Below are 12394 nucleotides of genomic sequence, written 5' to 3' on the forward strand. Positions count from 1 at the left end.
ATATGTTTTGCATTACAACAGATGTGTACTGTAAACAGAAAAGTTCTTCCTGCTCTAATTGCAAAAATGTTCTTGGAAATATTCTGACTGAATAAAGATATATAGTGAGGGAAGGAAGTCTAATTTTATTTATTTTATTTTTTTTGTAAAAAATAATTTGTTTGCATTACTAGAAAATGATTCTTATAAAGTGATAGCTTCATTTATTTTATTTATTTATTTTTTGCCATGTGAAATTTTAAAGAAAAAAAAGGCAAAAAAAAAAAAAAGAACGAAAGAAAGAAAGAAAAGAAAATGAAGAAAAAAAGAAGAAAGGAAGGAAACTTTGCTCTCTTACTGGTAGACAAACTTGCAAGACCAGCACGAAAGAAAAAGAAAATTTCTTTTTTTTCCACTACATTAACAGGACTCAAATTCTGGAGGAACAGAAAGCAGACTACATGTGCAATGCTAGTATCTGTACATTACATAGAATTGTTCAAATTTTTTTCTGCCATTAGTTTTATCATCAGTTAATACAGCAAATCATAAAATATGCATTTAGCATATAATTCTAGAATTCCCCTCCATTCCATTATCGATTTTGTTGTTTTATTTTGTACACCTCAGCTATTCCTGCTGTGGTGAATTCAGGTTGTGAGCGACTAAAAACCACTATGTGATAGTTTGCTTTGATTTTATGTTTGCGCAGCACTCCAATCTAGATGCAGCATTGTTACTAATTTTCAAACAAGTGTTCTGGCCTTTTAAAAAATCAGGTCCTTGTAATTATAGTAACAGAGCATCAGAGATGTTAGAACAAACACAACATAATTCAACAAGGCCACAATGAGCGCCATCTTCTTCAAATCTCGTTCATTAACATAATGAAGTCTCCACCTGAGGGGGGAAGGACAGGAAAGAAGCTGGCACAGGGGAATTTCAGCAATGATCTTTCTCCCCTGGGCTGACCTAAAAAAATCCCAGTTTAAAAAAAAAAAAAAAAAAAAAGAAGTCTGAGAGTTTGTGTTTGTCGTTTAAGAACAGCATATTTAGGAGCACACACATTATTACCACTGCTTATATCAACTCAGAACAGTCAACCAGGTGTTAGCAGTTTTGTTGGCTTAAATTTCTGTCATCTTCTATAGGCTAGTGACCAAATGAGCAGGTCCTTTTGAACTCCCCTCTGGAGGGGTCCCATCTTTGTTTGGAGGAACTATAAATCCATCACTGCTACCGCGGCCTAGCTGGTAGTAGGTATGCAGCTGATGGATGTGGTTTCTGGAGCCTAGGTTTGGCATGCTTTTGTAGTAAACATCTTCGGCATCACCACATTTGGCCAGTGGGGGTTCGGTCTGGGTGCTGGTGGTAACGCTCTCTGCGGCGGGCACACCAGCCAGTGCCGGCATGCTGGTGTAGAGAGAGTCCCTATGGGGTGACTGGAGATCTTCTGTGTGCTCGTTGGTTAGCAAAGGGAAAAAGCTCTCACTGTGGTCTTGGGGGATCCGCCTTCTGGTGTAATGATGTGGCTGGTGGTTCTCTGTGGAGTAAACTCTTGGGGGCAGCAAAGGAGCATCAGATTCCTCATGAATAAGTTCTAGGCCCAGACTCTCCTCATGGTTAAAGGAGGTGGCATCATCCAGGACAATGGCATCATCTTCACTCCCACTGCCCAGGTTATTCACCAGCTTGTTCATCAGATTCCTGTTCTGTTCGCTGGAGCGCTCATGGTTATTCAGGTAAGACGGGATATAGTTGGAAGTGAGTTCCTTCAGAATCTTTTTCTCTAGGGCGGTCTCGTTATGGTTATAGCCACGGTCTATGATTTGCACACAGTTGCTCAAGTATTCGCCACTGGCAATGCTGTAACTATTGCCATGGTTACCATTCAGTGGTAGAGTATCCATGACACTTGTATCCCTGGCATTGTTCAGAAGCCCCTCTGAAAAAGATTACAAAACATTATGACATTTATATCCAATTGGCCATAGAACACATACACAAACACAAAAGCGAAAACACCCGACTATGAAGTATGTATAAATTGCTAGCAATTTTAATTAAGTATAAAATGTTTGGAAATAAAAAAATATTAAATCTGTATGTACATATCTATATATATATGATACTTGGACAATTGATAGAAATCTTATAAACAGAAAAGAAGTATTTAAAGTAAATCTTTAAAAGAATTTTAAAAAACCCTATAAATTTGCAATTTCCACACAACATTGTTTGACAGTATTTGAAACATATTTGGTTATAACTTAGGGAAAAAAACGCAAAATTTTGCTGTAGTCATTCATAGCTTTCAATTTATACACACCAAAGTCAATCCAATAATTCATTACCTTTAATTTTATGTGCTGTCTTTAAATTGAAATAGGTATAAAATTAACATAATTCATGTGTGGTACTTTGAATATACTGGTCAAAGTAAAAGATTTGAGCAGGCTCTAATAATCTGATACGTAATTTATAAGATTGAAAATAACCCCTACACACAAAACCACAAAAGGATTATGTTAAATTTGTCAGAATGATATAGTCATGAAATAATGCCTAGTCAAATAAATGGCACTTCAAAGTAATTTGCACATAGGAACTTTCAAAAAAAATATTTGGATTTACTTTCCAATTTTTTTTCTGCTGTAAGTACTTTGGTTACTATTATATATTAATCCATTAGTAATTGTTTAGGGGCATTAGATAATTCTACAAAAGACTGTGTAAAGACATGGGGGATCTGATTCCTAAAAACAGTGTCAGTATTAAAGGTTCCATTTCATAACGAGTGATGACTTTGTGTGCATATTAAACTTTGGGTTTAAAAGAGATTAAATGTCTTATTCTGGGAAGAAACAGCTGCAGTGAAATTAATTTGACCACATGCTTCTTCAAGGTTTTTGCATTTTCTTGAACGAATAGAAATCCAAGGATCTATAATAGTTCCATAAATCTCTCCAAATGCAAACACAAAAAGAAAATAAAACACAAACATTTAACAAATACTGCTAAATAATAAAGGGTATTTCTTTATAGAACAATTAATTGAAGAATTCTATTAAACTTGTCAAAACATCACTAACTTGTGAAAATATAGCATTCATTCTATATCTGTGATGCAGTTATGTTTACCAAAACTGAACTAGTTCATTACTTGTTTAAATAAAGTATCCCAAATATAACAATTTTTATACGGACTTCTGATGCATACTCTGTATTCAAGTAACACAGTTTTCAAAAATAGCAATGCATTAAATACATTAAAAAAGCAGCCATCACAGACATAGGGTGAAGCGATTTATTTTCATGTTATAAGATATCTTGTAGACAAATCCACAATGTTAAGAAAAAATAAAAGTAAATGCTTTTTAAAGGGCCATATGTGATGGGTGATTGCTGCTGCAGAGGCTGCTATGGTAGGCTTGATGGTTATGGTTGAGCAACTGATGCATTGAAACATGTGTTTATTATTTCTGTTGTCAATGCATTGGGTATGGCTTGAAAACAGCCATAGTTAAATAAACTGGGTATGTTGCATGTATTTGTATGATGGAATGTAGTAATGAAAATTAAAAGTTTATGGATTACTTAGCAAAAATAAATGCTTAATTTAAAAACAATTTAACTCACACAAACATTACATGAGACTTAACAACTATGTTATGTGACACAATAAAAGAATCAGACAACAAAAGCGTCTAATCTCTATTAACATATATTTATATAAGTTGATTCATAGGTTCTTTAGTTTTTAAATTGTGAGATGAACTGTTTTTAATAACTACATCATCTATATGTGATGCAATAAAAGTGAACTAAAAAAAATTACATTTGATATGCAATGTTTAGCTTTACTCCCATACTTGTCTCTCTGTAGGGCTCTAAACGACAGCATGAAGAAAAGGAAAGAAAAAACAACAAGTAAGCTTACAGCGACAGTAGAAGAAACATGAGTAAAAAGCAAATTGATGATATGCAGAAAAAAGAGTCAAAGGAAATAGTTCCACTGCCCCAAAATTCATGAGTCTGTGTTACATGGTTTATCATAATTAAAAATACTGAAATGTTAGTCAGAAAATAAGAAACCCCCATAATACATGCTAATGAGTCTTTAATAAGCGTTTCTGCAGTTTGTAAATTTCAAACAAATACACACTTATTTTAAAGTTAAAATTATCACACCAACCAAAGAGAGTAAAATCTTGAGGGCAAGCTATGACTATTTCCACAACTAAAATTCAGTATTATGTATATGTGTGTGTGTATAGGTTAGGACATACTTGCTTCTAAGGAATGTCATTTAACTTTAACATTTTTCAGCAAGATTATAAATAAATTCTTTTGTTTATATACAGAGGAAAATACCACAGTTTGAACTTTTCATAATTGTGTTTTCTCTTATGTATCTTTTCTTTTCATGTACAAAGGTTATTTTTCTCCCACTGTACCTATACAAGTGCTTTTTATCATTTGTAAATTATACTGATCGATACTGTCATTTCTGGAGCTCATATTCAAAAGTTGTATAACTATGGAGAAAGAAAAAGGCTAAATGCAACCATTATTCTGTATCAAGAAAATGTGAGGAGGGAAAAAATACCACCAATCAATATCAGGTTTTCTTCTGGACTGTTGCACAATCATATGCAATCTAACATTTTAAAAGTTAATCCTTTAAAAACAATAGTAGCAAAATTATTTAAAAAAAGAAAACCCTCATATTTTAATCCTGTCAAAAAACCTGCTCTTGCTGATTTTGTTTATAAGAAGGTTAAATCATCACAAAATAAAAACCAGTGATGTCACTGGGCTGTATCGTTTCAAGAGATTCCAACTTGTTATAATTTAGCCGTTGCTTTAGAGATACTGTTTTTGTACTTTAAAAGTCGACTTGCTTCTCAGCAAAAGACCAACAATATTTCAAAATGCAGAGAAAATTTCTTTTAAAGTTTCAAAACACATTTAGAAAAAGAATTGGAAATAAAAAGCCAAACTAGTATAGCAACAGATGGAAATTGCTAGTAGGCTCATTATGGCTCCTTCCGTAAATGATAACATTTTAGAACTGGAAAGCACATAGGAGATAACTGAAGTTCAGCTCCTGCTTTTTAAGATGAGGAAGCTTCAACCAAAAGAGACTGAGCCTTATCTAACGCCACTTCTGCTAACAGTGGCAGAACTGGGATCATAATGGGAATCTTCTAGATTGCCTCCGTGCACTACTATCTACCTCCTTCTCCTCACATCTGCCTTAGGCTTTGAAAGCTGTAACAGAATATTTATTTATATACTTTATACTATAACCTTGTATTCTTGACAACTATAATGTATTCTTCACTATATCCCATCCTAGAGATATGTTTTTCTTTAAAGTTTTAGAATTGAATTAAGTTACTTTAAAATGTAAATTAACTTGTAAAAGCATGACTTCTCTATATTACATTTTGTTGACAGGTTAATCTATAACGAGATTTATCTAACAAAAACTAAATTCTCCAATACTGACAAGAAGATAATGGTCCAGAAATACTATGCATGAAGTTTTAAATATTTCCACAAATAGAATCTGAATCTAATATAACAAAATTATATTATTTATCTTTATTCCTAACTCTATATGCATTAGTAATACTGTAACATATCTTTACATATTTTAAGTAAAGGCATCACAAACAAAAATGGATACTTTAAATCTGAATGCTTCTTTGCTTGGATGGCATTGGTACAACAGAATTAAAGGACCAACAGAACAGAACCAAGTGGTAATTCAACATAATCCACTCCAGTACATACCGAGCCACCTATATTTCATGTAAGATTTCACCTTGCCAGTAAGAATATAAGTGCATTCATCTGAAAGCATAAGATTAGTAGCAATATGACAATCACCAAGTTTTTTGTTCAGTGGTAAAAAAATTATTTTAAGCACTACCATAGTTTCTTAACATCTCAAAAATATTAAAACATAAAGTAGTTGAACAATTCCATTTCTGACTCTGAAAACCAATAATAAAATTATTTACTTTTGTTTTTAAGAAAAGTCAGTAGAATTTAATTTACTGGCATAAACATCAAATCCATTCTGAAGAATCCTTTGTGTATTTTTTTATAATCTTAATAGCAATATTCAGTAATAGGCTCGATAGGAATAAAACTTTGGATTTATATGGTATTATTTTAAATTTTTAAATTTGTCATGAGAATCTCTCTTTGATAGTGTTTATAATAGTGTTCCATCCTTAGAAAAATCTCCTAATTTAGGATACCAGGAGTAAGATAAGACAAGAAGGCAGATACTGAATTAAGGAAAACATACAGATTAATGATTGTTAGTTTTTCATTATTTAAGACATTAGAAATTATATCTGAATAATCAAAAAAGCTAAACAAAATATGATCTAAACTATTACTTATTTTAAAACAATTTCTAACAACTCTGTATAAGGTGAATAATGTAGAATAGATTTAATATGCAAATATGGTGTAAATCTTCATTTAACATCATTCAAAACATTAATATGTCAGAACAATTTAAAATACTCTAATGACACACTTATGTCATTTAGCCCAATGAAAATAAAGGGAAAAACCTAAACAAGACTCTATAAGGTCTGCAAAATTGTTCTGACAAACCACATTTAGTGCATTATGTAATATACACATCATTGAGTGCTACAACGAAATAGGGACATTGATAAATGGTAGACAATGTAAAGGGGGACAACCATGAAGAAACTTTCTCCTCCTGATAGCACTGAGGTTGCTTTACTAGAAAATGGAGGACTAAAAGAAGCCAGATTAACTGCCTTCAAATATTTAAAGGATTGCCACAGACAGCAGAAAAATGCTCTGTTCATCTTTGTTCTAGAAGGCATACCTAAGCATCACAGCCACAGGCAAATTTCGACTTGGTGGAAAGAAAAAATATTTATAACGAATGGAACACTTCAACAATTGAATATGTAAAATCCCGAGGTAGGAAGGGCCTCATTAGAGGAAATACTTAAGCACAGGTTGACAGAACGTCCACAATGTGGTACAGAGGATTCAATGAGTTCTATCTCTTCTTTTGATTCTAAGTCTATGATTCTTAGGTGTAGGCCCTTAAGAAACTGGATAAAACTGACAGTTTGCTTAATTATTTAATCCTATTGAAAAACAACTTGACTATTCCTGAAGTCACTTCTGACTTACTGGCTTTGGTATTTTTGAAATAATTTAAAATTATCCTTCGTATCTGACAAGGTGTCACCTGGGAAACTCAGATGGTTTTAGACACCCAATGACCATGTTGCAACAAACATGCTTTTCTGGAATAAGCATGCACACCAAGTTTTTCGCACTCATGCCACTAATCTTTTACCTCTGACTGAGAAGAAACACACAGACACACACAGACACACACACACACACACACACACACACACAGATTCCCAAAGAGGATAATAGAAATTTTATTCAAGATTGCCTGGGAAAAATTTAAAATATTGCTAGTCTGTCTCATCCAACTTGAAGGAACCACCAAAGTCTCTTTGTTTTTGTGAATTTTCTTTTAAATATAATTTTAAATAGGTGTATCACTGACTAAACTTTTTCTTTTATGACACTTTTACTTGAATAAATTTTTCCTGTGGTCACTTTATTTATGATATGAATATTTTAAATTTCTTGTACCCCAATACATTTTTTAGCTTAGAAAAGGTAAAAAGTCATGTAAAAATGCTTAGATTGTAAGTGGTTTTAAAGAGATTTATGCTTATGTGTTCGAGACACAATTACATTTTTAAATCATTTAAAGTTGGAGGATATACAGAGGAACCATATTCAAAACCTTTGTTTTTAACATGCAGCCACAGTAGAAAAAGCATTTCATGACCTTCCTGAGCCAGTTCATAGAGGCAATATCAAGCTATGGTAGAACGTGATCTGCTACTGTTCAATTCACTGTTCTTTCCACCACAGCTTATTTCAGTGTTTTCCATGGAGTTGATCTAAGTGCTTTCATCTGTAGTGATGTTTGTGCCTAGAGTGTGATTCATGGTATAACAGAGTAAGATTACTTTCTTGATCTTAAGATTGCTGAACCAAGTCTTCCTTTATCTTACTTACCTTAGGCAAATATATCATTTCTTAAAATGAATACATAGGTATTTAATATAGAAATCAATCAACAACAAGAAAAGTACTGACAAACCACAATACATTTTACAACATTACAGAGAAACAAACACATATTGATGAATCAAGCATTTGTTTATCAGAAGGAAGGAATCCATTTCTTACTAAGGAAAACCTAAGGAAAATGGAAAATAAAAGCACCAAGAGGGGTGGAAGGCAAAAAGAGTCTGTGCATCTGCTTCCAAAAGAAAGAAGAGGCAGGAAGAAAGAAAGAAAAATAGAATGTGGCCATAAAAGCTACATAAACTGGGACTCTCACTTGAAAAAATTAAAATAAACTCCAGCACACCTTGTGCGTTGTACATGCTGACAGAAGGGTTGTTACAGACCGCCGGTTCCCCAAGCAATGTATTATAGGGATTGTTAGTACCATGCGGACGAAGCAGAGCATTGCTTATAAGATGATTAGCCATGGCTCCTGGAGCAGCCCCATAGAAAGACAGAGAAAAAAAAAGGTCAATCAGGCAAATGTGTTTGAAAAAAAGGAAAGGAAACATTTAGAATGACAACAGTTGATATAGTCCTGATTACAGGCAGGCAGCTAGTTAGACTCAAAAATATATGCCACTAAAGCACACGTTTCCATCAAGGCACAAATCCAACTCAATGGGAAAGAAATTAAATGATTTACAATGTTGATTAAGCCACATTTAGGGTCTTCTCTTTCCCAGAGTGTAAGCAAAAATATATTACCATGCTTGCTAAAAATGAAAAAGTAAAAAAAAAAAAAAAAGCAAAATATAGTCTTCCATATAAACAAAACATATAACACAAAACAAAAGCTGAAAGAAAAGTTTAAAACACAGAAAGAAAAGTTAAAATTACACAAAACATTTCCTCAATCACGGAAACCATTGGGTTGTTTTCAATGAGATAATAAAAGGCAACATTTATGATAAAACACTCATTTGGAGAGCAGCTGTTGACACAACAGAAGATTTTGACATTACTTAAAATTCTATGAAGAAGAATTCTTTAAATTGAAATAAACTAAAATGCAATCACACTTATTAGTACACCATAGTAAGCATACTAATTAGGTGAACTTACAAATCTGATAAAATAATCATAAGGATATTATTTTTAAATATTTTAAATAAAATATTAACTTCATGGTATCAAGCAATATATATAATTCCATTTTCCATTTTCCAACTGGTTGTTTGGACTTTGGCATAGCAAAGTAACAAAGTTAAACTCTTTCATCTCTTTATGAACAGATGTACTTAATCTCTAACATACTGTCAGTATGCTTACAACCTCCCACCCTCAAGAGCCATTTAACCAAAAAAGCAAAAAATTGAGAATGACAGTTTTATTAAATATCATTAGGCCATGTATGGAAATGATAGGCAGAATGCATGTTTATGTTAGATGATAAAGAAAAGAAAAATGAAGAAAGAAAAACACAAATTATATAAGGATAGGTTGAAAACACAGGTATATATTAATTTAAACATAGATTAGAGAATAGAAATATATAGAACAGGAGAAAATACTTGCAAACAAATTTACAAATATTTGCAATCCAACAAAGGATTAGTTATCTGGGATATATGGGACTTTGGACAACTCCCAAAGGTCAACAGTAAAAAACAATCAACAGGAAACAAAACCAAAAACAATCCAATTAGTAAATGGGCCAAAGGTATAAACAGACATTTTATGGAAGAGGGTATACAGGTGGCAAACAAGCTCATAATGAGAAAATAACTATTAGTCACTAGGAAAATACAGGTTAAAACCATAATGAGATATCACTACACACTTAAAAATGGTGGTGACAAAAATGCTGGCATGGATGAAGAGAAACTGGATCACTCGTTCTTTGCTGGTAGGAAAGTAAAATAGTACAGCTACTCTGAAAAACAGTTTGGCAGTTTCTTATAAAACTAAACGTGCAATTACCATACCACCCAGCAATTGTACTCTTGAACATTTATCCCAGAGAACTGGAAATTTATGTTCACACAAAAACCTACAGATGAATGGTCATGGCAGCTTTATTTGTAATAGCCCATAATGGGAAAGAGCCCAGATGTCCTTCAACTGGTGAACAGTTAAACAATCTGTGGCACATCCATACCATGGAATATTACTCAGGAATAAAAAGGAACAACTATCAATACACATAATGACCTGGATGAATTTCTAGAGAATTATACTGGGTAAAAGAGACAATTCAAAAACTGAATGATTCTATAAATACATATATTCTTGAAATGACAAAATTATAGAAATGGAGAATAGATTAGTGGTTGCCAGGGTTTAAAAATGCAAACGGGAGGGAGGTGCGTATGGTAATAAAAGGGCAGCATGAGGCATCCTTGAGGTGATGGAATGACTCTGTATCTTGGCTATGGTGGTGGATACACAAACTTACTCTTGTGATAGAATTGCAGTGAACTAAACACACACACACACACACACACACACACACACAGAGATACAATTAAATACAAGTAAAATAGAAGAAATCTGAACAAAATTGGAGGACTGTTTCAACGTCAATACCCTGGCTGTGACACTGTAGTACAGTTTTACAAGATACTATTGAGGAAAACTGGGTAAAAGGTACATAATCTCTGTATCATTTCATACAACTGCAAGTGGATCTACAAAAAAATAAAAAGTAATCTATATTGAATGAATATGACAAGAACATTCAGTCACTCATAGAAATGTTAAAAAAATGAAAATGGAAAACTTGGCCATGGCAGTTTTAATTTTCTCTTAATCATAGCTCTTTGTTTTATAGTAAATTACCAGTCAAATAAATATTTTAACCTCAAAATTGGGAAAGTGAACTATTGATTTAAAGGACAATAAAGCTTGTCTGATCGCTAGAGCTAGAAAGTTTCAGTTTTATCAGGAAATAAGCCATATGTTTGCATCCTACACATTCTGCAAAGAACTAGCATAGAACTAGCACAGACGTTTTCTGTGTGCTCGATGAATATCTGCTGAAATTGTACTTCATATACATTTAGATGTCTTTACACAGTGAGATGACAGATCTTCAATTTATCATATAATGGGCATATCAGGTTATTATTTCCCATTGATGAATTAAATACATGGTATATTAGTATGAAAAGCTAAAAAGAGTTGGCTACGGTGCCTTTCAGATAAGAAATGGAATACTGTTAATCTTAAACATGGATATTGTTGATGTTACACAAATTTAAGATTAATTGTTTGAGACAGGATTTGGTCTGCCCAACATTTTTAGAAAGCAAACTACCTGTAAATTGTATCTGCTACCTAATATTTATTATTGCAGCCTTTTCTCAAGTAAAAAGGAAAGTTAGTCTTCTAACACAAGTAGCTGTCTTCTAAAGTTACTCTAAATAAGCATTTAAATAAAAAATGAAAGGTGTATAAGCAACTTAAAATGAACTAGGGTAAAAACCTTAAAAATATAAAATTGCTCAAACTCTTTACACTTCCTTATAGATCAAATAAGGGTAAGATCTTTATGTCTGGCACTTATATGTACATCTCTACACATTCCCTTTATTCCTACACATTATGTAATTTAAACTAACTGGAAAACAAACATAGGCTGGAAAGATGGCTCGTCACTTCTTTCTCTGGCTTCATATAGCTTATAAAAGAAAATATTCCTTTTTTTTTTTAACCTGCTGATGTAAAAGAAGATGATCTGCTTAAAAGTTCTCATCAGAAGAAAAAAAAACTGTAATTATTTATGGTGATGAATGTGAACTAGACTCACTGTGGTGACCATTTCACAATATATACAAGTATTTAATTGTTATACACCTGAAACTAGTATAATGTTATATGTCAATTTACCTGAATTCAAAAACTAATAAATAAATGATAAAAGAATGTAATTAAAAAAAAGATGATTATACGTTAGAATAAGGAAACAATTGAGTTGGGAAGAATCAAGCATAAGCAAGAAGCAGGTGACTCAATATTTCGGTTTCTGTTTAGCGTTCAGTTTACAAAAAAGCTAATAATGTGAGAATAAAAAAAGTTTAATCATACAAAAATGGAGCTCCATAATGGAATTCTAACAAAGCTATCACAATTTGTGTAGATAATCTATCTGGTTCTAGCTTTCTTAGCATAAAGTTCCTTTTCAGTTTTTCTTAGTGTTTTTCTAATTTTTGAATGTACTTTAAATTTAAAGCACTTATATCAGTGAAATCTACTAATATAGGAAGACTGAATTTTAAAGTTCACTTACTTATCATCAATT

At 32.5% G+C, this 12394-nt stretch overlaps 1 protein-coding gene across 3 annotated transcripts in view; it reads right to left on the reverse strand.

Moving 5' to 3' along the window:
- Window positions 1–257: 257 nt before the first annotated feature.
- Window positions 258–12394, reverse strand: part of ADGRL3 (adhesion G protein-coupled receptor L3) — a 688045-nt gene continuing 675908 nt past the window's right edge. For all 3 annotated transcript variants that reach the window (XM_024751339.1, XM_024751340.1, XM_024751338.1), the window contains one exon: window positions 258–1924. In XM_024751339.1, coding sequence (XP_024607107.1) covers window positions 1125–1924 — 800 coding nt within the window. In that variant the 3' untranslated portion in view covers window positions 258–1124. The remainder of the gene's footprint in view (window positions 1925–12394) is intronic.

Source organism: Neophocaena asiaeorientalis, unplaced genomic scaffold (assembly GCF_003031525.2).
Source record: "Neophocaena asiaeorientalis asiaeorientalis breed wild unplaced genomic scaffold, Neophocaena_asiaeorientalis_V1.1 scaffold228, whole genome shotgun sequence".
Classification (NCBI taxonomy): domain Eukaryota; kingdom Metazoa; phylum Chordata; class Mammalia; order Artiodactyla; family Phocoenidae; genus Neophocaena; species Neophocaena asiaeorientalis.